Source organism: Phoenix dactylifera, chromosome 7 (assembly GCF_009389715.1).
Source record: "Phoenix dactylifera cultivar Barhee BC4 chromosome 7, palm_55x_up_171113_PBpolish2nd_filt_p, whole genome shotgun sequence".
Classification (NCBI taxonomy): Eukaryota; Viridiplantae; Streptophyta; class Magnoliopsida; order Arecales; family Arecaceae; genus Phoenix; species Phoenix dactylifera.
The window spans coordinates 5,070,027-5,097,539 of NC_052398.1; the positions used below are offsets into that span (position 1 = coordinate 5,070,027).

Here is a 27,513-nt window from a genome sequence, read left to right on the forward strand (position 1 = left end):
TTTTTTATTACATTAGCGTTTCTCGTCGGTTTGACTAGAACTCTCCTCTCTGTGGTCGAAGCCTGCCTCCCAATTATAATTTTCACAAACTCTCATTTGGACAAATGATTGATGTCGACTTTATATCACTTGAGAGAATTTTGTAAAAATTTTTTAACTTTTTTCAATTTGTAGATTTGCTATCTTTTTTTTTCTTCTTTACTTTTTGTGGACTTGGTACAAGTTCCAGTGAATAGAGCACAGTTGCTCCTGACCCTTTCACACTAGCTTTACCAACCCAACAACATTGATTTAGGATGCACAAATTTAAAATGAAATTTGCGCAGAGTTATGAGTAGCTGATTTTAGAATATAGTTAGTATGGTGAAAAAAAAATACATGAATCTTGTGCAAGTTTGTGGCTTCATGCTCTACTTATTTTTTGTGCTATAATAAATTATAATAATAATTATTAGTTTCATATGTTTCTTATAGACTAATTTTATGAACTAGTTACTAGATGTGTTTTTGAACTTTATCCTTTACAAATTTATGTAAATCTTGTTCAGCGCTTTTGCAAAAGGTAGTAAAAACCAATACAAATATTCTACTTGCCAAGATGTTAAGGCAAAAAAAAAAACCCCTCAAATTTGGAAGAGGTAGAGATAATTTTTTATTCAAATTTCAAAAAATATATGAAATTTATTAAAAAAATAATACTCAATTTGTAGTATGAAAAAGAAGATGTATTTTTCTCACGAAATCCTCTTACTTTGCAGCAATATCATATCTGTCAATATGTTTTTAATGTTTGCTGGTACAATTTGCTAGCAGCCTTATACTATCCAATGTTTCCGCATTTTATATAAAAAATATGTGTCTCATCTATTGTTCCTTACTAGCTGCTTTGAAAGCAGAAAAAATGCTTTAAGGTTTATAAGAAAATTTTATTATATCTACTTAATAATGGCCTAACAACCTAACATTTAATCACTTCCGGTGTTTGGTAGGGAGTTCTATAGATTATATAAATCCTTAGTTAGGAGACGGATCCATTTTTTGGTCTTTTTTAGTATAATGGTGCCTCACACACGACATAGTTGGTACAGTCAATAAAATCAGAAAAAAGAGTTGGCAAAAAAAAAAGCATAACTTTTTTTAAGAAAATTTTAGAATGATGAGCTATATGGAAAGATAACTTAATTATTTGTCTGTGGTGGTCCGAAAAAAGAAGTTACAATGTCAATTCCGAATTCATTTAGAGAGTCAGGGAACGTTGGGGGCGGCACAGCATTCGAGCATTCCTGTACCGCACAAATACGAATCACAGGCGAGTTCATCTAACGTAAAAGCAGCGGTCCCCGGCACGCACGCACGCACGCACGCACGCCCGCCCGTCCCTACGGACGAAGGTAGTGGCAGTCTCGCAATTCAGTCCCACACCCAGGTCGAAAATCGAGCACCGGACGAATCAACCCCGGGAAGTTCTATATACACCCCCCCATTGCTAAGGACACCCCCCAAAAACCAAAAAAAAAATACCCAAACTAACCTTTAGTGTAATTACCATATTGCCCTTGAAATTTTCTCATACACCCCCCCTTCCTCCTCCTCCGTTTCGTTTTGAAAAGAAAAAAAAAAACACCCCTCAAACCCCCCTTAAACCCCTCGATCCATTTACATCGTTTAGGCGATCTTTGAAGGAGATTTAAGCCCCATTCGAAGCATGGACAAGCAACTAGTGATTTGGGACGAAGAATCGGCCGCAAAGGTACGTGTTCCACCTTGTTTCGAATTTTTTTTTTTTCACGGTTCGTGCTCCGTTCGGCACTGGATCGCCGAATAAAAGGCTTCTGTTCGGCTGAACAGTGCCGAACAGAAGCCTTCTGTTCGGCAACCCTCAACCGAACAGATCTGTTCGGCTGCACAGTGCCGAACAGAAGGCTTCTGTCCGGCACTGTTCAGCCGAACAGAAGCCTTTTGTTCGGCGATCCAGTGCCGAACGGAGCACGAACCGTGAAAAAAAAAAATTTCGGGAGAAGCCGGCGAGGTGGTCGGAGATCGGGAGAATGCCGGCGACGAGAGGGAGAAGGGGGAACGGGGGGGTTTTGGGCGTTGGCGAGGTGTTTTGGAGGGGAAGAGCGGGGTGGGGGGGGGGTTTGGGGGGTGTAGAGAGCAATTTAGGTGAGGGGGTGGGGAGGGTGGGGGGTAATTTAGGAATTTTTAATTTTTTAGGGGTGTCCTTAGCAAATGGGGGGGTGTAGAGAGTATTTAATTTTTTTTAATTTTTGGGGGGTGTCCTGAGCAATAGGGGGGTGTATATAGAACCACCCATCAACCCCCGTTCTCTTGGGTAGTTCTATATACACCCCCCTATTGCTCAGGACACCCCCCAAAAACCAAAAAAAAAATACCCAAACTAACCTTTAGTGTAATTACCATATTGCCCTTGAAATTTTCTCATACACCCCCCCTTCCTCCTCCTCCGTTTCGTTTTGAAAAGAAAAAAAAAACCCCCCCTCAAACCCCCCTTAAACCCCTCGATCCATTTACATCGTTTAGGCGATCTTTGAAGGGATTTAAGCCCCATTCGAAGCATGGACAAGCAACTAGTGATTTGGGACGAAGAATCGGCCGCAAAGGTACGTGTTCCACCTTGTTTCGAATTTTTTTTTTTCACGGTTCGTGCTCCGTTCGGCACTGGATCGCCGAACAAAAGGCTTCTGTTCGGCTGAACAGTGCCGAACAGAAGCCTTCTGTTCGGCAACCCTCAACCGAACAGATCTGTTCGGCTGCACAGTGCCGAACAGAAGGCTTCTGTCCGGCACTGTTCAGCCGAACAGAAGCCTTTTGTTCGGCGATCCAGTGCCGAACGGAGCACGAACCGTGAAAAAAAAAAATTTCGGGAGAAGCCGGCGAGGTGGTTCCGGGAGAAGCCGGCGAGGTGGTCGGAGATCGGGAGAATGCCGGCGACGAGAGGGAGAAGGGGGAACGGGGGGGTTTTGGGCGTTGGCGAGGTGTTTTGGAGGGGAAGAGCGGGGTGGGGGGGGGTTTGGGGGGTGTAGAGAGCAATTTAGGTGAGGGGGTGGGGAGGGTGGGGGGTAATTTAGGAATTTTTAATTTTTTAGGGGTGTCCTTAGCAAATGGGGGGGGTGTAGAGAGTATTTAATTTTTTTTAATTTTTGGGGGGTGTCCTGAGCAATAGGGGGGGTGTATATAGAACCACCCATCAACCCCCGTTCTCTTGGGTAGTTCTATATACACCCCCCTATTGCTCAGGACACCCCCCAAAAACCAAAAAAAAAATACCCAAACTAACCTTTAGTGTAATTACCATATTGCCCTTGAAATTTTCTCATACACCCCCCCTTCCTCCTCCTCCGTTTCGTTTTGAAAAGAAAAAAAAAACCCCCCCTCAAACCCCCCTTAAACCCCTCGATCCATTTACATCGTTTAGGCGATCTTTGAAGGAGATTTAAGCCTCATTCGAAGCATGGACAAGCAACTAGTGATTTGGGACGAAGAATCGGCCGCAAAGGTACGTGTTCCACCTTGTTTCGAATTTTTTTTTTTTCACGGTTCGTGCTCCGTTCGGCACTGGATCGCCGAACAAAAGGCTTCTGTTCGGCTGAACAGTGCCGAACAGAAGCCTTCTGTTCGGCTGAACAGTGCCGAACAGAAGCCTTCTGTTCGGCAACCCTCAACCGAACAGATCTGTTCGGCTGCACAGTGCCGAACAGAAGGCTTCTGTCCGGCACTGTTCAGCCGAACAGAAGCCTTTTGTTCGGCGATCCAGTGCCGAACGGAGCACGAACCGTGAAAAAAAAAAATTTCGGGAGAAGCCGGCGAGGTGGTTCCGGGAGAAGCCGGCGAGGTGGTCGGAGATCGGGAGAATGCCGGCGACGAGAGGGAGAAGGGGGAACGGGGGGGTTTTGGGCGTTGGCGAGGTGTTTTGGAGGGGAAGAGCGGGGTGGGGGGGGTTTGGGGGGTGTAGAGAGCAATTTAGGTGAGGGGGTGGGGAGGGTGGGGGGTAATTTAGGAATTTTTAATTTTTTAGGGGTGTCCTTAGCAAATGGGGGGGTGTAGAGAGTATTTAATTTTTTTTTAATTTTTCGGGGGTGTCCTGAGCAATAGGGGGGGTGTATATAGAACCACCCCGTTCTCTTCGGGTGGTTCTATATACACCCCCCCTATTGCTAAGGACACCCCCCAAAAACCAAAAAAAAATACCCAAACTAACCTTTAGTGTAATTACCATATTGCCCTTGAAATTTTCTCAGTACACCCCCCTTCCTCCTCCTCCGTTTCGTTTTGAAAAGGAAAAAAAAAAACACCCCTCAAACCCCCCTTAAACCCCTCGATCCATTTACATCGTTTAGGCGATCTTTGAAGGAGTTTAAGCCCCATTCGAAGCATGGACAAGCAACTAGTGATTTGGGACGAAGAATCGGCCGCAAAGGTACGTGTTCCACCTTGTTTCGAATTTTTTTTTTTTCACGGTTCGTGCTCCATTCGGCACTGGATCGCCGAACAAAAGGCTTCTGTTCGGCTGAACAGTGCCGAACAGAAGCCTTCTGTTCGGCAACCCTCAACCGAACTCTTCTGTTCGGCTGCACAGTGCCGAACAGAAGGGCCGAACAGAAGGGTTCTGTCCGTCTCTGTGCAGCCGAACAGAATGCCGGCGACGAGAGGGAGAAGGGGGAACGGGGGGATTTTGGGCGTTGGCGAGGTGCTTTGGGCGGAACAGTTCAAAGGGAGACGGAGGGGGTTTGGCCGCCGGCGAGGTGCTTGAGGCGAGGTTTTTTGGGCGGAAGGGAGAAGCCAGCGGGTGTTTTGGAGGGGAAGAGCGGGGTGGGGGGGGTTGGGGGGTGTAGAGAGCAATTTAGGTGAGGGGGTGGGGAGGGTGGGGGGTAATTTAGGAATTTTTAATTTTTTAGGGTGTCCTTAGCAAATGGGGGGGTGTAGAGAGTATTTAATTTTTTTTTAATTTTTGGGGGGTGTCCTGAGCAATAGGGGGGGTGTATATAGAACCACCCGTTCTCTTCCCCTTCCGCCCTCGACATCGTGCGCTGGCCGTTCGATCTTGGCCGTCGGATGTGTCGGCCGCGTCCGATATTCCCGGCTGCTCCTTTGTCGTGTGCCTTTCTCCGATCAAAAGAGGGTTCTGAGTCGAGTCGCGGAGACGGCTTTTTATTTTTATTTTTGCCGTTCCGGCGGAAAAAGATTGGGTAAAGCGGCGGTAAAGCGGCCGTACTCGAGGGCCATTCTTTCCGGATCTGGGGAACTCCAAAAAGGCAAAAGACCACGGTAAAAATCGCCGCCTTTTCTGTCCTTTCTCTCATTCCTCTTTTTTTTTTATATACATGGAGATAGAACCCCCGCCCACTTTCCTCTGGGTCAAGATTCTCCTGTCTCTTCTTTTCCCCCTTTGTTATCTTCTTAATCTCACTCCAATTTGGCATGAGTTTTGATTGCAAAGAAACTATTGATGAAGTATTCGCTAAAGTTTTATCTGAACGAAAGAAAAGGTTTTGTGGGGGGGATGGGGGGCGGTTGGTAGGGAGCTATCCATCAGTCTCCTGTTTTACACTGTTTTTTGTGTCAGAAATCCATGTGTTTGGTTGCGATGCAAAAGAAAGAAACGAAGAATAGAACAGGCGGTTTCCTATGATTGATCGCCGATCTGGAATAACTGTACGTGGCGCCGCGCCGGACTGTAGATTAGAGTTTACTCGAGCATCCTATTTTGATCTGCGTGCAGATTTAGTTGCATGGGATAACAAACCCAACAACGGGTAGGGTTAGGGTTTGCCCGGTAAACAGTAAAATCCCTCGATGGTTAAAATATATATATATATATATATAAAAGAAAGAGAGAAGAGAGGCTTGTGGATGAGAGATGATTTTATCGGAACGAGTAGCTTGATCTCCTGCGATTAGTTTCTTGGTTCCCTGTTAGCAGACGGGAGGAGGAGGAGGAGGAGGAGGAGACTGGAGAGAGAGAAAGAGAGAGCTTTGGGTTGGAGAGATTCATGGGCTCTGTGGCCTTGCGATGGGATATCCCTTTCGAATCTCGCCGTCTCCGTCCCTAGCTGTCTCTTCTCGTATCATTGGGAATGGAGAAGATGCGCACGTGATCTAGGTTGGTTTCATCTGCTACCCTCCCATCTCCAAGACTTTTGAAGTTCCATCGACTATTTAGTCTTTCGAGTTTCTTGGCTTGGATTGGGGAGGGGAAGAAGCGGCTGCTGGTGGTGTTTTGCTGCCAATCTTGAGGTAAAGGAAAGTTTTTTTACCAGGTTTTTTATTCATTCATGTAAGATTTGGGGTCGGCTTCGATGTCTATGTGATTTGCCTGCTTGATCTGCTTAGGTGCTTCGGTGTGTCGGTCGGAATCCTTCGTCAAGCTGCGACCGGCTTACAAGCCAATAGGCTGCAAGTTGCTCGGGGTCTTCTTATATGAATTCGTTTGTGATCTTGAGATCTGGTGCTGCTTGTTGGACGGTGGTTGTGGAGGTGAAGGGTAGGTGAAGTGCTTCATCCGAAAATAAGGGTTCTTTTTTGGGATGGAGTGGAATACTAAGACTTCCTCACTTTGGGAGTGGGATAATCTGGCGCTGTTTAGTGGGAATTCCAAGCAGGAGCAGCAGACCGACTGGAAGATTGAAGTCAAAGGCGCTGGAGTTATTGAAAATGGGTCGCTTTATTCATCTGGCGGCGGCGGCGGCGGCAGTGGAGGCGGTGCCTGCTCTGGCTCTGATTTGGGAAATGGTTCGTCGTCTAAGAGCTCCATCTCGGCCTCTATTGATTCTTCATCAAAAACAGGGGTAAAAATATCAGAGTTCAACTTTGAGGCAGTGAACAAAGATTCCATGAGAGTGCCGGATGGTGGATTATCTGCAGCAGTGGTGACGGCAGCCAGGTCTCAGGAGGCATTGATTGGTCTGAAGCTTGGAAAGAGGACTTACTTTGAAGATGTCTGTGCAGGGAGCAATTTTAATAACCCACCATCTTCTTCTTCTTCAGTCTCAGTGGTGCTGCCTGCTAGTTTGGTTAAGAAGCCTAGGGTGACTCAGCAGACTGTGCAGAGTACTTGCTGCCAAGTCGAAGGTTGTAATGTTGATCTCAGCGGAGCTAAAGATTATCACCGCAAGCACAGAGTCTGTGAGACCCATTCCAAATCCCCTAGGGTAATCGTTGCTGGTCAGGAGCGGCGGTTTTGCCAACAATGTAGCAGGTGACTCTCCTGTAGAGACTTTGTGTCTAATCAACTTAACCTATTTTATATTGTGGGAAACACCCATTCCCGTCGACTCACCTGTGAAGGCATGTACCTGGTCAGCAACAGCCTAGTGAGAGTGCTAGTTTTTTTGCTGCTGATGTCTTACGGATACACTTTGTTCAACTGATGCATGTTCTTGTGTATTATATTAGTTATCATGTCATTTGGTTTCGTAATTGTATATGACAGTATCCTTGTTGATGTTGTTTAAGGTTCCATGATTTGTCCCAGTTTGATCAGAAGAAACGAAGCTGTCGTAGGCGTCTTTCTGATCACAATGCACGTCGTCGTAAGCCACAGCCAGACACAATCTCATTTAATTCCACGAGGCTTTCTTCACCGTTTTATGGTAATTTCAATTTCTTATGCTTTTTGTTGATTCCCTTTGTAAATGTTCGATCCTAGTGAGCCTTTTGATCAATCAAATGTATGCCATACTTTCGTAAACATTTCTCATGTGAGCTAGGTATCCTGAAAGTATTGGGATCTGGATTCTCCTGAGAGAATTGCTTGATTTAGATAGTTGTGCTTAACCATTATGATACTTATCTTCCTATCAAGATACGCTTAAGCTACTATAAGGGTTCACCATTTTCTTTTCTTTTCTTTCATCAGAGAATTAAATAGGCCTTTCTTGGAGAACCATATACAATTATTTACAAATGTATCAGAATGGTTCAATTAATTGGAGAATTAAATTGGCTTTTCTTGGAAAAGCATATATGATTATTGACAATTACATCAACATGATTCAGCTTACAAGGCCTACTTTTCAAAGTTTTTGCTTGTGTTATATGGCTCATATATACCTTAACATGCACCTTTTTGCTCTGTTTATTTTTTATATATGCATTATGGTGTTATTTTCTACATAAAACTGCTGTTATCATATTATTTAATCCTTTCTGCTAGTCTAAATAAAATGTGGTTGTATATTAAATTACATCATGCGAAAAATAACCTAATCTTTCTCTGGAAAAAAACATCCGTCTTTTTTTTAAAAGCTTTAGCTAAAACAGAGAGATCCGAAAACAACCCTAGTCATGGAGTTTCAATTGGTGATGGTCAAATTCAAAAGGCAAACTTTCCATCATTTACCTGCTTTATGCCTGATTTGCTTTTTAAATTATTTTTAGAGTTTATGAAAGGAAATCTTATTTATGGTCGTGCATTACAGGAGTTATTCACATTATCAAATATAGAATCTTTGAGCTTTTTGAACATTCTAAGCATTTTGTTGTTGGGTCATATAAAAACATATATGAATCTTAAGAGAAAAGTGATCTTTTCAACTATTTTTTTACATATAATTTATAGTGAAAGGTCAAGAAAAAATATAAACCAATGGGAGAAAAGAAAACAAAAGGAAAGGAAAGGAAAGAAAATTGAATATTTTCTGATGGTTGGTTGAAGTAAGAAAATTGCAAAAAAATTGTTGAGAAAGTGGCTAAGATCTGATTGAGTCACTTGCCTAAGTTTCATTTTCTCTAAAAATCACTATCTTTTGGAGAAGAAAATTTTAGACATCTCAGAAAAAAATTTGATCCTATATATTCTCTTTGATTTTCTCTTCTTGGGTTTCCTTTACCATCAAAGAATGGAAAAGAAGATTTTCCCTAACAAACTTTCTTTTCTTTCACTTTATTGGCAATGGATAGATCGTTTCTCCCTCTCAAAACTGTGATCAAGGAAGGTAGGCAATGGTAAACTTAGTAGAAGACGAAAAAAATGTGAGGGCATTTGTTGTTTACCGCCATATATGAAAAAGTTAAATTTGGCTCAGCAAGAAGAACTGATGGTAAAAAATGGACAGAGAAAAAGAAGAGGATATTCCTGGCTGCATGGACTAAGAGAACTAGGGAAAGACGGGCATTCCCTTCATTATGTAGTATAGATATGCAACGTTTGTAGGTAGATTATGGGGAATTTTCTAGTGGCAATATCCAAAATAAAAGCAAATGACTTGAAAAAAAAGAATGCGTCATGAATAGATAGTCTCTGAAATCGGGGTGCAAATGAGCTGAACATGAGTGAGCTCAGGCCAGCTTGAGTTTGGATCAATGTGCTAAACAGCTGCAAGGGCTATAGCCCAAGCTTGGGTCATGTAAAACTGGACTAGCTTGAGCTTGCCTCCCAAGGACTCAAAACAGACATGAAACCAGAAGCTCTGCATGGTGATCATACAGGAAAAATAATATAACCTCCTCTATATCTTTATTCTCTAGCCTCCTGTACCCCTGTGTTATTTAATCTTACGGTGGAAAGAGGATGCTTTTGTAGAGAAGAGGCACCCCACAAGATTGGTGCCTTGGTGGTGCTGATCACCAGAATTAGAGATTAGATCCTTATCCAATAATAAATATAAAGATAGTTTTTAGTAATATTTATTTTTATTTATTTATATTTTGAGCTATATCATACTGAACACGATCAGCTGGGCAGAGTTTTGTTCTTCTCATTTGCATTTCAAGCTCAAATTTCTGACTCATGCTCAGCTTCTTTGCAAATTGAGCGAGCAAATATCAAGCTAAAATTTTGAGCTGAAAGCAAACTGCTCATGGACAGCTCATGTGTTTGACAGCTGTATTCTGAAAGAAAAAATCAGTGTGGTGGGGCTGTTTGCTGCATGGGTGTGGGTGGGAAAGCTTGTGTCCACTTTGGATCGGCACATTCTCAATTCCTAAGAAAACCTATAAATCTTTGAGGTCTTTTCTGTTATCCTGACATGTAGTCCTCACTTATCACATATTTAAGCTGTTAGAGTACATTCTTGTGTGATGCACCCAGATGAAAAGTGATAAGCCACAGCCATAGCGACTCAATGAGTGGTTTAACACATCAGAAGAACATATATCAATCAAGTTATGTCTCTAAGGAGGTGGCAGAAATCTGGGCTTAACTTGCAAATATGGATCCTAGAATTGAAACATCATTCATATATACATATATATAGAGATATATAAAGGGGACAAATACATCTTAAACTGAATGGTCACACCACATATTTTTGCAATAAAATGGCCCTTGTGTTTTCATGACTTATTGCTTTATTGATCTTGCATGTTGTACGAGCAATTAAGTCAATGACCCCATCCCGTTAGGCATTTGTTTGGATGGATTGCAACTTTCACCATTCATTAGATGTTAATGATAGCACAGATTCAATATTCATGAGAGGATTTTGCGTCCTTCATGAATGGACAAGTTGATAGAACAGGTTGATCAGGAACATGACTGTCATAATCCTTCAGAACCCTCTCCATTAGGTGTTTCATGGTCATCATGGTTTTAATAATAATAACCATGACCATCAAGCCTTGTACCAGGTAGTTGGTGTTATCTTTATGAGTCTTTATTCAACATGCATCCTATTTAGGGTTATCTGTGATGTTTCTTTTATGCTGCCCTAGCATTGGCAAATATCTTGGAGCATTATAATTGGACATGCTTACTGCAACTGTCTGTCAACCGAACATTGGCTTTACGTCTTTTACATCCAGGCTTGGGACTTGCATTTGCACTTCTATCATAATGGATCTATGATAAGCTAAAATACATATCACGCATTATGATAATTATGTGAATCATTGCAGGGCCCATGAAAATTTTGCATAGAATCTTCATCAACTCTTAATTTTTTGTGAGAACTGGAGGAAGAGACAAAAAACTAAGACAGAGAGAAAAAGAAAGAACGATTTTATCTCTTTACTAGACAATTTTGGTAGTGCTTATGGTGAAGGACAACACATGTTAGGGGTCATCATCACATCCATCATTTCATGCACTGCTCATCACCTTATACTTATCTTCATGCCTTACTTTGACAGTATTAATATGACATGGAAATGTCTGGAAGTATTCACCATCAAAGAATTAAAAATTCAAGGTAAAAAAAATGTAGGCTGAAACTTCCATGAGAAAAGGGATTTGCAACAATTTAGAGCATGTAGAGAAGGGGTAAGGGCTGAAATCGAGAACTCTTCAACTGACACTCAATGTCCTAGGTTTTGGGATGTGATTTAGATGTGATTTATCGCCTTCAGAATGAATTTCGACCCTAATCACTGGAGATTGGGATGTTGAATCAATCGCTTCTGCTGCTCCTCTCTCAACGAAGTTATAAATGCAGACAAGAAAAAACTTCATTCTGAATTAGGAGGGATACTCGGTCCTACATCTTTATAGGTGATATGCCTGGATAATGAGGAAGAAGTAAATACCGGGTTTTTTTTTGTGGGGAGTACTGACCTCCTTAGCAGAATTAAATTATAAATGGATGGTAAATTAGAATTCATCTGTCATGTCATCATAAATCTGCGGATGAGCTAACTCCTACGTATAGAGCCACTCAAGCAAATCTTAAAACAACCTGAATTCTTTGAGAACTAAGGTGCCAACGAGGACCCATTGCAACCTTCATGTCAAGTCAAATCTTCAAAACCCATCCGAATTAGAATGGAACTCTTGTAATATATTACATAATTAAAACTACCAGTTTAATTTTGTGCTAGAGATAAGGCTAGCTAATTGACTCTCCCGATACTTAAGTATTGAGACCCAAAATTTAATAATTACAACACTTAATGTCGACTTTCCGTTAAGTGGCCATGCACATCTGGTGAGTATTCATTGGTGTCCCCAGATAGAATGCAAACAGGGGAAACTTGAAAGCTTCATAACATATGTTGCATGGATGTTGTTCTTAGAATACCATCCATTATGAGGCTTTGCCCTATGTACAAGTCATGGATTTATATTATTAAACTTGAAAAGAAATAAGGGCTCAATCACCTTCTAATGAAGGCCTATGTAAATGAGAGAAAACTAGTTTTTACTGCATCCCACTCTTAAACCTGTAAATTTCCTCTATAGGTCATTTTAATGTTCTCAGTATAACAACTCCCCAGCATGATATCCCCCAAATTAGCTCTAGTGGTGCTATAACAGCAGCCAAGTGTTACCTCATTAGGATGTATCAACTCTACAGCATGAACTTAAATCAATAAGGCTCCAGAATAGGATTGGGCAAATTTATGACCAATTTCACCTTCAACCCTCTAGTTCTTGTGCCAAAATTCCTCTCTCAAGCTAATTAGCAAATAGGGCAGCCAAATTAAGTAACAATATAATCAAAATTTTCTAAAATACTGTGAAGGCAAATAAGTGAAACAACATGTGCCTTTGCTGCTATATCCCCACTTTAGTTGTGCTATCCATGTCATCACATCTTTTTGGCCCATATTGAAAGCCTAACCGCAGCCAGAGGTGTGATCCCAGCCACTTGTCTAAGATTAGGTCCATTATCAAATAAATTATCAATTGTTATAAGAATTCTTTCTATATGTTTGTGGAAATTGCAATGTTGGCATTGGTTCTTTCTTCTAGGTGGAGGCAAAAGTTCATCATCATTTTCCTGTGTCTATATCCTTCTACATCTCCCACTGTTCTGCATGGTGATGGAATATTAGAGACATTCTCTGTGTGCCCCTTTAATTGGAATGTTTCTAACGGGCATACTGTGTCTTCTTAGCTGGTGGCAGCAGAGAGTTCACAGCCTTGTTTTTGGTGTTCCTCATAGAGTCTAAGCTTTTGTAGCAAGTTGACCGTTATTAAATCTATATAAGTGACTGGTTTATGAGATTTTAGTTGCTAGATGCCTGCTTGACTAGCAGGTCTGCCCAGTTGCCTAAGCACATTTGTTGACAACTTGCCTATTTTGCACTCCAGAGCTTGATTTTGATCATGCACAGTGTTGTAAATTTTGTTCTCTATATCAACCTGTAAACAAATTGTTACTGGTTGACCCTTTCATTTGCTGACCCCAAATAGTTGGGAAAAGACGAGATGGTTATTGTTATATTTGTCCCATAGAGGACCAAAAGTTTTATGCAATGATAGTCTTGCAGTTTTCATTCTTTTGATCTTTTTGGTGGACTCTCCAGATGATCAGCAAAATTTTCTCTGGAATCAAGCTCAGTTTGGTCAAATGAGGCCCACAGTAACTTCCATGTGGGAAGGCTCATGTGACTTTAAAGTTGCGCAAATGAAAGGGTCTTGGATGAAGTCGGCAAAAGTAGGGAGCATTGATGGACAGCTCCATCTGCCTAATTCCCAGCGATCAAATGCCTTTTCAACGCTCTGCCATGAAGTAGACAGGCTCTTGCCTATGAAGGGCATCACCGCCGAAGTCCTCAATCAAGGTAATGTTTCGATGCTATTCTTTTATTTGAGAGGTTCCATGATTTTGCTTCTCCACCCAATAGTTTCTGAATATTACTCTTTATTTTAAAATACCTGAATTGAATTTTGTTTTGTTATTTTATTATGTGATTATCTCAACATGCTCATACACTTTCATTTATTGATTTGCAAATTTTAGATATTATTAAAAAAATGCAAAGTTTAGGGTAATGATGGTTCCAAAAGGGGGAAAATATGTGATATTAAAATAACTCTTACATGCTAGTCTAGTTTCTTCTCTCTCTTTAGTGTTTTTTTTTTTTTTTGAGAAATCTCTCTCTCTCTCTCTCTCTCTCTCTAGCATTTTGGTTAATCATTTTATGAGCATCCGTATGAACATGAGTGAAAAAGATATCAATAACCACCTTTTCCAACATATTTAATGCAAGGCAAGTTACACTGGAAGCATTTCACGTCTGACAAGATAAATGGTGTTAAAGAAGACTCTTTAATAACCATATTTTGTAAAATTGTGTGCATTCTTGCTATGATTTAAATTTCATTTTTGGTGTCAGAAATGTTATGGCTGTAACTGGTGTTAACTCTAGTTGGTTTTGGCAATAAGCTTTGTAGGCTACTGGTAAAACCACCCAGTGGCCCGCCCTCACATGCCTGACTATGCTGAATGGACCTGGCTTTCCTTTTGAGTTTCCCTGGGAAGTAAGCTTAAAGTTCTCGACAAATAAAATGCGCAATTCTCGTTTTTGCTGCATAGCATTAGTTTTGAAAAACTAATCACGATCATGTTAGGGAAGCTTGAACAGTCTCTGATTCCCTTCATGTCTCACCTCACTTTGAGGCAAGTTTTTTTTTTCTGCACTCTCCTGAGTTCTGAATAGTTTTCTATTCTGCCTGAGAAAAAACATCATCATTAAATTACGGCCCTAGACCTAAAATATTTCCTGCAATTATAAAACATGATTGCCTATTTGTTTCATGATCAGTTAGATCCCTTGCAGATTTTTCACCCTTTGGAATCATAAGTTTGTTTGTGAATTTTTTTTTTCATTTATTTATAAATCAAGGAGTGACCGAGTGAGTGTTACTGACCTGTTGTGTTATAATAATGTAAGCCTTTGAAGTTATTTGCAGTACAGGCTAGCCAGACACTAGCTAAGAAAATATTTCTACCAATATTTGCTGGTTTTTTACCTCTAAACATAATCTGTTAATATTATTTATGTAGATGAGAAATGCTTACTGATGTCAAGTTAGGAATTGGCTAGCTGCACTTCCTTGGAAGAGATATCTGCACCTTTGAAAGTCTGCTGCAGCATGCCTTTAGGCAAATTAGTTAACCGATAGTTTCCTGCCATTTTGTCAAATCTACCATAAGGTCATCATTCTGTATCATGGATGGATATGGATGGTGGTATACATGAAATCTCCATACCTTAGCAGATTGATGTCATAAAGCTTTTTGCTTTTCTGGTCATAGCCAAAATCAGTTTGGGGAAATGCAAGTAGTAGTTATTTTTGCTGTAGTATTTATGGTAATAATTAAAACATTTTACTTTACTGGTAGATGCCTGTTATTGTTGCAGGTCCGGAAGCATCATTAACTGCTTCAAACTTAGATGGAGCACCGGATCTTCGGCGTGCTCTCTCTCTTCTGTCAACCAATGCTTGGGGTTCAGCTGACCCTGGAACATCATCTTCTCTTGTCCAGCTTGTGCATGCTAACCACACCAGTGCAGCTCAGCCTGCAATTCATGCAGTGAACTCAACCCCGGAGTATTGGCAAGATGAACATGGCCTAACTCAGCAAGGGCGAGTGCTTCAATTTCCTACACATAGCAATGGTAGCCAGTTCCAGGAATTTCAGCTGCTTAAAGCTCCTTATGAGACTACGTTTTTTGACTCTAGTCAGATTCATTAGTGTCCAAAATCACATGAACTGCATTCTGGAGAGTAGAAACTGAGGTATGTTTTCGTTTCCCTGCTTGATTTTTCCTTGTGAATATCCATAATTCCTTTATGCTTGTTTGTCCTTGCCAGTGACCTGTGGATGTCAACTCTGTACTCGGCGAATCCTTATCTTTTCCTGGCTGATAAATGACTTTGTTCAAATGGCAGACCTGCATTCTTTTGCATCAGAACTCCTGAGGCTGGAGCCGCACATTGCTTTAATGGAAGCTGAATCCCAAAGGAGAGCTTCATGGATTGTTTCTGATTGTGTATCATGCATGATCCGAGCAGTGTATTCAAGGGTGTACAATCGGTATCGATGTCTATTGTCAGACCATGAACCTTTATATAGATTTGGGTCAGGGGAAACTCTTTTGCAGGACTAAAATGGTGCGGCCCTCTGGAAGGGAAGTACTTCTCAGACTTGTGTTTACCTTTTGTATGATATCATAAATAACAGGCCTTTCCTGCAACACCATTGCATCGTGTTGGTTGGCTGGTTGGGCTCTTTTACAGATGAAACCTGATCTTTGTGCAACAACACTCAAAACCTTGGGCAGCGGTTTTTATCACGGCCTAGCTTGGCAATGAGGATGGTAAGGATTCCTGAGATCCTGTCGATTGATGGTATACTTGGTGCTTCATTATGGACTAGAGATCCGGTCGTCGCCCGAATGTTCTCTGAAACTCTAGCTTAATCACTTCTGCTAAGTTTCGATGGGAACTATTGATTCAGAGTCTGTGCTGCCTATTTTATGAAACCACACTAAATCACCGTATATAGAGTGGGAATGGTAAAGGAATGGGGAAAAAGAAAAATACTGATTATCCATCTTGATCATTCCCCATCATTCTTGTCTGATTTTGTGATATGAGATCCCCATCTTTCTCTGCATGCACCCAGAATACTGGGAAAACATGAGCACAGAATGTCATACGCAGAAAAACAAAATTACACAATTTTATTGAAGGCCGAGTTTTGTATAATGTTGTGCTTGAGCCAAGACTTACCAGACACCATAAGAGAAAGTATGCATACCTGGATTGGTTATTTACAAACTTTGGCATGGAAATGGGCCAGGCTTTATTACTCTGTGGCTTGCTTACAACCAGGTATCCTCACGAGATGCCCATTTCCTGTATCCTGTGTTTTAGTTATGCCTATTTTAATGAGGCTTAAATCACTCGACGACCAGAATTTTTCCTCCATGTGTCATGACTTTAGAGCAGCGATCCGTTCACAAGAAGTCTGTCATTGTAGTCCACCCTATACCTTATGACGACTATGATCTGCATGTACCTCTGAACATTACGGATTCTGATAGGTTCAGGCGATTACATATTTGCTGCAGTGAAGGCAATGGAAGCTCGGACCGTTACCTTCTCGAGCTGCCTCAATCAGTGTTAGCTCTGATGGCAGCAATTCTGCTGTATAAATTGTTCAGAGCTTCTGCTGGCTCCGGTTATTGTTGTTGCTGTATAAATTGTTCGACGCTGTTTCATGTGATGCATGGTGAGTAGTTTCGAGGAGAAAAGAAGAAAGAACGGAAGTGGACAAAATAAACTAAATCATTAAGAAATAACTGATAAATCCTACAAATTCATCGCTCTACATGGATGCTTACAGAAGGATACAATTAGAAGACAATGCTTCATGTTCATGTTCCTAGGTCTCTCATGTTACCTGTAATGACCCTAAAACTCTCTCCGCATAATTTGACTAAAGATTGGGATTATAATCAACCTAAATGCATAACTAGGATTGGGAATTTTTTAGATGATTTAAGATTTGAGGAGCAATTTGTGACATATCGTAGAACCATGGGCATGAAGTACGAGAGGAAGAGAAGGTGCAGGTTCGCCCAGCACTTTTGCTCCTCTTAAGTGCTATGCTATAATTGAGCATTGCAATCAATGGAAATCAAATAAATCGAAGATACATACTCTCTCTCTCTCTCTCAACCTTTTTTTGATTTTATCTAAGATAATACTCTTGAAAAATTTAACATTTAATTTATATTGAAAAATATTAATTTTTGAATAAGTTTTTTTTATAAATACTGATATAAAAAAGATAATAAAGTTTTTTTTTGCTTAAAATAGTGATTTATTAATCCCATTAGTTTAAAATTTAATGAAACGAGTATCTCTGCAATCTGAGGGTTAGGATAAATATGTAATAGATTATATTTATAAGGGCATATATAAAAATTATTGAACTATTCAATTTCACTAACGACAAGGATTTCTCCTCAACCGACTCTTATCCGGTAGCATCCACCTCAGCACCTTCCCCAAGGCAGAGCTGACGTGGCCAAGCTGGTGTGCCTGAGGTCCCCATTCCAAATTCAAAATCCCCCTGCCTCCTGACCAATTCCTCCTTGTAGTACCAATCCGAATAAAATGAATAATTTTATCCCAACATGTACAAAAAAAAAAAATATCCCAACACTGAAATTTGACTCAGATCTCTCACACACTTTACACGGAAACTAATTCCACCCACGATTACACCACGCTCCCCACGGTTTCCACGTCAAAACGCCACTTTCATCGCCTCGGTGGGCCCGCCCACCGGTCTTGGAAAAAAAAAAATCAGCGTGCGTCTTACATGGCCAACACCTCGCGGGCCCCATGGACCTCCCTGGCCAATCACCGCGCGGTCACGGAAGATCCGGACTGGGTTAAACACTTAAACCTCACAGTCGACCGAAGCTCCACACGCTCCACCGTCGAGTCACTTTCTAGTCGAATTCGAAGTCTCTTCAAATGTCCGCATCGGTATCCCAGCCGCGCCAAACCAGTTTACCCTCCCCTCTTTTCCCCGCTCATGGACGAAACAAAGAGCTTATATTATTATTATTATTATTATTTCATTTTACCCCGGTCCGACCCCGGTTATTTATAAATAAAGGCCCCACTTGCTTCGTTTCCCTTTTCTCTCTCCTCGCATCTCTCTCTGTAGAAGGAAAGGAGGAAAAAGGCTCCTAAAACCCTCGCCGAATCGCCCTCCGAGGAGATCACGCGAGGGGGATTGAAGCAGAAGTGGAGGGGAGGAGGGAGTAGAAGAGCCGTAGAAGAGCCAAATCCACTACGGATTGCGATCCTTTGGAGGCGGGTACTCGAGATCTAGGTCCAGATGGCGGGGGCGACTCATCAAGGGCCGGATCGAATTGGTATGACAAGTGTTTTTCTCATTCGTATTTCTCTGATTCACTGTTCTGGAAGTATATATGTGAGTTTCGAGTCATGCTTCTTGGCATATATATTTTCTTGATTGGTTTGTCTCGTTTGGATCGGAAGGAGTCTTTTTATGGGCTTTGATTCGATTTTTGCGATCTGGGCTTGGTCAATTCTTGGAAAAGAAACGGGGTTTATTTCTATTTTTATTCGAGAAGAGGATTAGTCGATCTTGGTTTGATTCGTTTGGTGTGCGTCGTTCCTTTTTGGATTGTTTGATCTTGGGGAAGGAATTGGATAAATTGTTACCATGCTTATCTGGATTCGTCATCTGGCAGGTGTTTTTGACGGGAAATTTTCTTAGATCTCCCCGTAGGTATATCCTACTATTGATGAAGTAATATCTAATTAGCCCCTTCATGTGTGAGGTATCATGAAATTGTCATTATTTTGTATGTTGTAATAGATTGCGACTACCGTATGACTTGGTTTGATCCAAAACTGCAGTATGAATTTGGTGATGCCGTGACTTCCAAGTAAGATATGCCCGTATAGATTTATTCAATGTAGGCTGTGTATATTTTTTCCACTTTTTATGCAAATAGGTCCACGGTCACCAGAATAGCTGAAGTTCTACAATGCTGTCAATGTTATCTGGCTTCTAGTTTTCACCCAATATTTTAATAAGAAGTTTGACCTCCAAGGAGTGCAGTATGAATTCTTAATGCCAAGGCCAGTGATTTGAAGTTTCTGAGCGGAGAGATTTGAAGTTTCAGAAGAGAGAGATCTGACTGATGATCCGAACTGAATTTATCACAGAAACAGTTGGGTTTGTTCTCAGATCTGGATTACCTGCTTAATCTAATGGGATACTGTGCGTGCCTTCCATTACTGAGGCATTCTTTTCTTATAAGGTTAATTGTGTCCTATGGTGTTATGCTTGTCATCAATATTTCTAATGGTCGCAGGTACTGAGATGAGTGCTTATTTTTTGTTATGATTTTGCTCAGTTGGCAAAAAGAGAAATATGCTTATATATATATATATATATATATATATATATATATATATATATATATATATATATATATATATATATATAGCTTTTTTGCATGAATACCCTTCTAAAAATTCAATTTTGTGCGAATACCGTCTTAAAATTTATATTTATTTCTGCACCCTCATAAAACACTGTTTTTGTACAAATACTCCTAATATAACGGTTCTTCTAACACCGTTAAGAAAAACCATTTTTATTTTAATTAAAAATAAAATAGAATTTTGAAATTATTTTTTTTATCCTCCATAGCGATCGTCTTATAAATGTTTCTTTTTTCACATCTACCCATTAAGAGTATTTTAGTCATTTTAATTTAAAACCGTTAATTTTTTAACGGTGTTAGATGGTGTGGGTACATATGCAAAAACATAGATAAAAAAGGGTAAAATAGCAAAACAAGTGTTTTACAAGAGTATACATACAAATATCAGTTTTGGAAGGATGCAAAATTCAATATTTAGGAGGGTGTTGATGCAAAAAAACCCATATTTTTATGATAAGCAAAGTTCAAGATGTTTCACGAGACATAGTGCAAATTTGATTAATAACTATGATAACAAGAATCTCTCCCTGTATGATTATTGTACATACCCCACTTGTCAAAGGGTTTAATAAAGTATTGACAGGGAATAACGGATCGTAGTTGATGCCTTGTGAGCATGTTAATGCAAAAGGATAACTAGATGTGCCTTTTTTTATGTACTGACCTTTATGATTTTTTTTTGTTAACCTATAGAACTCTGATTTTGTCACTTCATGTGATATTTTTTGTGATGAAGATTGTTTCTAGGTTATGCCTCCATGCCGGCAATTTCGTTGGTGGTTAAGGGGGCTGTGCTGGAGGAAGTTTAGTGGTGGTGAAATATTGTGGAGAACTGGCCACTGCTGGACTGGGTTGATGTGATTGTTGCAGAAATTGAAGAGGTTTTTGACATTGGTCAAAAAGTGAAGGGAATTATACAAAAATTTCCCAGAACAGTTTTGTGATACAGAAAATATATGAGAGAGTTTACAGAGTTCTCCATCTGGAAAGCTATTCTTTTGTCACTAATAAGCTTTGGAAACAGTTTCTATGTTTCATTTCCTTTAGACCCTCCCCATTTTGGTTGAGAACATACTCTACTCCCTCATATAACTAAATATCAACATAAAATTGTCTTTGTATGTATACAATTTCTCTCTATGCCATAATTTTATTATTTAGCAATAGAAAACTTATCTTGTCCATTTTTCTCTTGTATTAGACTCAATTGAGCCAGTGGAATCATCAAAGGTAGATGCTGAGCAGAAATCACTTAGTGCTGAGGATTCGGAAGAACAGGTATTACTCTATCGGCATATCATTGATGCTAATAAAGTTTGAGCTGATGCTGATTTTGTTTTTTTCCTGCCAGCCACTTTCTGCCAAACATGAGAAAGTGGTATCACCTAAAGTTGCTCATGACTCAAATACCGTGAATCTATCAAAAGATGCCCCAGGCCAGCTGGGTTCTCTGGATGCAGGTGGAGACCGCACTGCTGTTTGTCCGCCCAACATCTATGCCCCTCAGGCACAAACATTCTTCTATGGAGGTTAGTTTGCATCATTGAACCCTTATTGGTTTTGTGTTAGAAATTTTTTCCAGTGCAAATTACTTGCATGTACAGCAGATGTCAGTCAATAATAAGCCTGACATTTTTGGTATTCTTATGAAGTTATATTTTGGTGTTGAGTTTTATTCTTCTTAAATCTGATTTTGTACATGTCTAGATATAAGATTATGAAGTGCATGTATATGTGGCATAAAGGGTACTGCATAACCTGGACAATGTTTTAAAAATTATTGAAAATAGATCCGCCATCACTGACCATTCTTGGATCATTGCATGCCTTTGAGGCACATACTATTTTACCTTTTCATATTTGTGATGAATATGGTGAAGCATAATGTACATTTGCAATCTGATATTGGTATCAATTTCTGAAATCTAAATACTTAATCAGAATCACAATTTTGTTTCCTGTCTCTCCTTTGCTTTTTCCTCTACTCATGAAAAGTTTCACATGGTTCTTTTGCTTTCAAGCAAGGCAAAATGACTTGAAAATGTTGTTAAAAATATGTTTTGAAGAAGTTTTTTTTTGTTTTCTTATTGTTTCAATTTTAAACTAACATGGAGCATAAGCCTGTGTGGTTCTTTAGGATATGGAAATGCTACTAGTGAGTTTGAAGAATATCCGCGGTTTTTAAATGTTGATGGCTTGGAAGTTGGACCAACTGTAAGTATAATTCTTCAGTATTGGTGTCTTTTCACACCTTTTTTCCTTATTTAGGTTTTACAAGATTATCTTGTTTGTCTTGTTCTACTGAAGGGTATCTACAATGAGAATCCCTCTCTCATGTTCCATACTGGATATGGGTACAGTCCTCAGATGCCTTATGGACCTTATTCTCCGGTTACAACTCCTATACCTTCTGCCAGTGGAGATGGCCAGCTTTACACTCCTCAGCATTTCCCATTCTCGGGCCCTTACTACCAGCAACCAGTTCCTCCTAGCATGCCATATATTACTTCTCCAACTCCAGTTTCGCAAGCTGAGTTAACCATGCCAGTTGACCACCAAGAAGCTTTTCTTGCCGATACTTCGAATTCCAATGGCATGCTGTTTGGACCAAGACCTGGTTACCACGTTTCATATGGTTCTTTCGGTACAGGTAGCTTTGCTGGAAATTCTGGTAATCCTGGTTTCTCTGATTTAAGGCAAGAGTTTGATGGTTTTGGCTCTGACGGGTTTTGGTCAGATTGGTTGAAATCACCAGATGGGATGGGTTCTTTGACTCCATTGTCACCAGCAGCTTCACCTCAACCAATTGGTGCACTTGTATCGTTTGGGCAAAGCACAATGCCTTTAGCTGGAATGGTATTGCATTTTTCCATGTCCTCTTTCTACTGTTGTGCAACTGACTGCAAACATCTGAAGCTATGTGATATATTGCTTTGTTCCCTCTCCAAAAATCTAAAAATTCCATAATTTGGGTATTGTTGTAAGGTGGGTGTTTGTGTAAATTATTGTCTGCTCATGGTAACATGCCAAGTGTTATTATCATGTCTATGATTTTCTTTTTCATATTTTGTAAAAGAGATGGATTGATTATTTGATTATCATTGTGAACACATAATGGCATTTTGCCATGTACAAGGAAAAAAGAAAGTAATATAAAGTGAAGTAGAAGAAAAGAAGAATAACTATGCTAACAGTAAGTTCTCTTAGATTTACTTATTGTATTTCCATTAAACTGGTCGTCGACGAGGTTGAAGCTATGAAACTTCCTAAACTTTATTCTAGCCATGATATTGATGTCTCGTTCTATTCTTTTTGACAATGGGTAAGCTGTATTTGATTTCAAGATTGAAATTCTAGTGTTTCGTTGTCCATCTACTATGTTGTAAAATTATGCCCCCGCATCCTTCTGTGATACAGATTTTATTTTCTATGTGGCATGCCTCCTTGTATGGTAGTATTTAGTTGTGTTTCATTACACCTCCACCCGCAGGTTTCCATGACTTTAACTAAAAGGGTTATCTGTCATCTTTTGAAAGTTTTTTAGTCAAGGCACACTGTTATGCAGGCAATATAGTTGCATTAACAGGGGAAAAAAATGATGTCATATTTTATGCTTGTTTCCTTTCCTTTTCAAGATGCAGTGTCTAATTGACAGCAGCTCTTGATCTTTTCTGTTGGGCCCTGAGATCTGCATTGGCATTGCTTTGATCTTGCAATTAATTATTGAATTTAGGTATCATTTGATATCTTAATTTTATATACTGATCTACTTTGGTATGGTATCTTAAAATGAAAAAATATTAGAAATTTGTACCAGTGGGTTGCCAGTTAATTTTTTATTTTTGAAAAATAACAGCTTACTTTATTGCTAGATCTATTTATAATTTGCAAGACTAAATTGCTATATTAAAGCTTCAGTTTCTTTAGCCATTCTTTTAAGTCATCACATTACTGACTTAGCTTTTACAATGTATTCTTTTTTTTTTCCAACAACATTCAGGCTCCACAGCAACCAAAGTCCTTCTATGGTTTTGGATCCTCAATTAGTTCCTATGACAGAGGGTACTCTCATGGTGGGATGTATCATCAGGGCAGTAATTTTGGGGGTTCCATTCCCAGCTTGGGAGTTAATGTACGGAGTTTGAGTGCAGCTGACAAAGGCAGGAGGCGAGGAAAAGGTAATGCTTCATCGTGTAGTTGCAATGGTACTCCAGACTTTCTCTGTGAGCAAAACCGAGGGCCACGGGCTACTAGACCAAAGAATCCAGCAGTGGAACAGAACTCATCACTGGATGGTAAAAATGACAGTTCTACTACAAAAGCTAATCGTGAGTTATACAATAATCCGGACTTTGTTACGGAGTACAAGGATGCCAAGTTCTTTATAATAAAATCTTACAGTGAGGACAATGTCCATAAGAGTATTAAGTATGAAGTTTGGGCCAGCACTGCCAATGGGAACAGGAAGTTGGATTCTGCTTATCATGAGGCAAAAGAAAAGGACAATCCATGTCCAGTTTTCTTATTTTTCTCGGTAACTCCAGAATTCTGTCCCTTTTATTGTTTCAATTTCAGTGTCTTTTCTTAAAGTGTAATTTTGCAAGATCGCATTGTTATACATCTCTGTTTTAAAGTGTTTTTTTTTTATAAATTGGACTGATGTATTTTGTTTTGTTATTCCATATCCAGGTAAATGCCAGTGCACAGTTTTGTGGGGTAGCTGAGATGATTGGACCTGTAGATTTTGAGAAGAGTGTGGACTATTGGCAGCAAGACAAGTGGAGTGGTCAGTTTCCTGTCAAGTGGCATATTGTGAAAGATGTGCCGAACAATCTATTTCGCCATATCATCCTTGAAAACAATGACAATAAGCCAGTAACCAATAGCAGAGACACCCAGGAGGTAAGATATTTCTTCTTAGTCTGGAACTCTTTGCTTCCGGTTTCTTTTTTTGGGACTTGTTTCATTCTTGATTTACTTCTCAAGAGTAATTTCTTTAATCTGGTAGAATATGTGTTATGAATGTAGTTAGCTCAATTATGTGAATAAAGTTATCGGCTACACTCTGATGTTCTTTACCCTTTGCCCTTGTGTTATTTGAAACTAGACGTCCAAATGTTAGATTTGCATATTTGCATTTCACTTTGTCATGCCAGCATTTCTATGGTCAGACCAGGAAAAGGACACTAAAGTGAGAAGATACTAACATATGAATGATACAGTAGTATCAGTATGTTATATAGTTACACCAAACCATTTGCTATTATATTTTTTGTATAGAAATCTCCTAACTTACATTTATGGGAGTTCTCCCATATGCTCTATCCATATACATGTATGCACATTTTTTTGGGTAAAGCGGCAGAATTACACAGCCCAAGAGTAGTTACAACCTGAAGAACCAAAGAACAAAATATCACAGAGAGGTGTAGGGATAGATGCAGTAGAATCCCAAGTCACGATGCCGAATACAAGGTCTGCTATCTCGGTACCGGTTGCCATATTGGTACCTTAGCGGTACGGTACGGTATGGTACACCTCGCCGAAATAGCTTTCTTATCATTTTTCTTAATTTTTATCTTGGTACGCCTTGGTACAAACCGATACGCACCTCAGTACGCTTCAGTATGGGGCTTATATCGACTTGAAGGTATGTTTCATGCTAGTTTTCTCCCGGTATGGTATGGTGCGTCCCGTACCGGGCAGAATGGGGTGGTACGACTGACCTTGGCCGAATGGTTGGGCACAAAGAATGCCGCCCAATCTGCTGCATAAAGAATGTAGGTATACATACATGAACATTCAAGCATATGTGTACAAACTTGTTCATACACCTACAAACATAGGTTGAAGAGATTTTCAGTCTCAGGATATAGACCATATTGGCTACTATTCATTGTAAAATTTGAATTAATAAGGTCTAGACACTATCCTTGCTGATTAGAAGCCATCTTGCCATTATTTTGGCTTGGTTTGATACAGTGCTGATGGACACAGGTGGCACACTTGAACTCCTATATAATGCTGCTTTTGTTTTTTTTTTTTTAATAATAATTTTTAGATCATGGTTGAACCAAGTAAGCACCAAACATTTATAAACTGATACTTGAGTTTCATAAGATCACCGCAACAAAATGATGCTCTCGCAGTGCAACCTTTCCTTTTGGACAATTTCTCCTTTTATTAATAACTAAGCAAGCTTCCATTACTATGTGAAACATGAGTTGATACATTTCATTATTAGCTTTCCTTTTTAATGCTATTAATTTGAGCTCTCTCCTTGTCTTCTCTCTGGGCTTATTTACATTGTTTATTGTTGGGGGTTGAATCTTCAGGTAAAACTGGAACAAGGTTTGGAGATGCTAAGCATTCTCAAAAATCATGAGGCTGACATGTCAATTCTTGATGACTTTGACTTCTATGAGGAGCGGGAGAAAGCAATGCAGGAGAGGAAGGCTCGGCAGCAGCAGCAGCCATTCAACTCTACAGTGGCGTCTTCAGCAGTTGTTGGCAATGAGCAAAGGAACCCAGCAGCCATCTCTGGTGATGTCATAAAGCAAATTTCAAAGAGCTTTGCTCAAGCTGTCCGGTTGGAAGAAGGTAAAAATGCAAACCCGCCTGGAGTTAGAAACAGCTCCACCAATGCGACTGCTGCTCAGCCTCAAGATTTGGTAAGTGAGCAACTGCAACTGTGACAGCCGCTGGTTTCCTGCCAAAGCTTTATGCTTGTCTTCTGCCTGAAGGCATCTTTATTTGTGGTTTGACATCTGAAGCTTGGAAGCAGCAACGAATGGTTATGCTCGAAGTGGTAATTATGGATGAGGCTTTTGGTAGGAAAAAGAGGGGGGCTGCTCGAGCATTTGTACACTAGATAGATCTCACCAATCTAGAGCTGTAATTTATCTCCTCCTCCCTTCTTTTTTTTTTTTTTTTGTTCCTCTTGGTGTTATTGTCCTTGTTGCATTAGGGGCAAGCCTTTAGTGGGGCTGGAGTTTTATGCAAGCCTTTGTAAAGTTTCCAGTTTGGATGCCAGATGAATAAGCTATCTTTTCTAGTCATATCCAACATTTTGTATTGTCTCATACTGTCAATTTTGAAATTTGAATCAGTCACCTTGAACAAGCATAAATATTCCGAGCATTATTCTGTTACTGGCCAAGTGGGTTCTGCTTCCTTTGGTGTAGTTATGATATACTTTGATTTTGATCAGAGTTTCCTTGTGTATTGTTACCGGATAGAGTACACATCATCACCAAGTGTCCAACCATATCCATCCGATGAAATTTCATAAATTTCATGGTGAGTTGTAATCCTATGATTGATAGATTTCCAAATCTGAGAGTCGTAGAGATTTTGATCCTTCAAACCTATTTAACAAAGCTCTGATGCAGATTCAGTAGTTGCCATTACCTTTTATGGAAGTTATTACCAAAAGTTTGTAGTTTGATTATATAATCTTTGTCAAAAGGGATTGTTGCCTTTTTTGGCATGTGCTATATTATATGTTGTATGTGATACTGAATAAAATTTCTGAATGGTCTGAGTCATCAGAAGATATGGTCTACCATCTGGTGTAAAATCTGGGAATCCAAACTGTTTGATCGGGTTTCCTGAAGGATTAATGCTAAGCCTGGCAGAAATCAAATTCGCCTTTCTGGTCATGTGGTGTCATTCCTGGCCAAGTCTTTCGTGGTACACCATTCAATCCTATGCACACGTCTTCTAGAAGCACCTGAATCAGGAGAAGGCATTTCTTGGAGAGGTAAGCGCTTCCAAGTACAGCAAATCAAAGAATCTTATTGGCAGCAGAAAAATTTGTGG

General features: G+C 40.0%; 2 protein-coding genes across 4 annotated transcripts; both read left to right on the plus strand.

The window, feature by feature from the left end:
• Positions 1–5,187: 5,187 nt before the first annotated feature.
• Positions 5,188–15,924, plus strand: LOC103707046 (squamosa promoter-binding-like protein 12). Of its 2 annotated transcripts, none has more exons than XM_008791386.4 (6): positions 5,188–6,255; positions 6,352–7,216; positions 7,474–7,610; positions 13,204–13,461; positions 15,046–15,424; positions 15,500–15,924. In XM_008791386.4, exons 2-5 carry the CDS (start codon positions 6,546–6,548, stop codon positions 15,378–15,380), a joined length of 1,401 nt encoding a protein of 466 aa, XP_008789608.2. In that variant the 5' UTR covers positions 5,188–6,255; positions 6,352–6,545; the 3' UTR covers positions 15,381–15,424; positions 15,500–15,924. The 2 variants fall into 2 exon arrangements, with proteins under 2 accessions (XP_008789608.2, XP_008789607.2); XM_008791385.4 differs by having other exon boundaries at positions 5,191–6,255; positions 15,578–15,924.
• Positions 15,925–18,339: 2,415 nt separating this feature from the next.
• LOC103707047 (YTH domain-containing protein ECT4-like) lies at positions 18,340–26,843 on the plus strand. 2 transcript variants are annotated; one of them, XM_008791389.4, is made up of 9 exons: positions 18,340–18,585; positions 20,894–20,970; positions 21,044–21,221; positions 21,830–21,906; positions 22,000–22,342; positions 22,430–22,548; positions 23,693–24,226; positions 24,382–24,594; positions 26,028–26,843. In XM_008791389.4, exons 1-9 carry the CDS (start codon positions 18,549–18,551, stop codon positions 26,385–26,387), a joined length of 1,938 nt encoding a protein of 645 aa, XP_008789611.1. In that variant the 5' UTR covers positions 18,340–18,548; the 3' UTR covers positions 26,388–26,843. The 2 variants fall into 2 exon arrangements, with proteins under 2 accessions (XP_008789611.1, XP_008789609.1); XM_008791387.4 differs by having other exon boundaries at positions 22,000–22,548.
• Positions 26,844–27,513: the final 670 nt, after the last annotated feature.

What these genes read in the sequence shown, in the direction of transcription:
- LOC103707046 (XM_008791386.4), top strand. Translation starts at nt 6,546, where the DNA reads ATGGAGTGGAATACTAAGACTTCCTCACTTTGGGAGTGGGATAATCTG. An exon ending in TTTTGCCAACAATGTAGCAG is followed by an intron (nt 7,217 to 7,473) that starts GTGACTCTCCTG and finishes ATGTTGTTTAAG; the next exon opens with GTTCCATGATTTGTCCCAGT. An exon ending in CGCCGAAGTCCTCAATCAAG is followed by an intron (nt 13,462 to 15,045) that starts GTAATGTTTCGA and finishes TTATTGTTGCAG; the next exon opens with GTCCGGAAGCATCATTAACT.
- LOC103707047 (XM_008791387.4), top strand. Translation starts at nt 18,549, where the DNA reads ATGGCGGGGGCGACTCATCAAGGGCCGGATCGAATTG. An exon ending in GCTTGGAAGTTGGACCAACT is followed by an intron (nt 21,907 to 21,999) that starts GTAAGTATAATT and finishes GTTCTACTGAAG; the next exon opens with GGTATCTACAATGAGAATCC. An exon ending in CAATGCCTTTAGCTGGAATG is followed by an intron (nt 22,549 to 23,692) that starts GTATTGCATTTT and finishes AACAACATTCAG; the next exon opens with GCTCCACAGCAACCAAAGTC.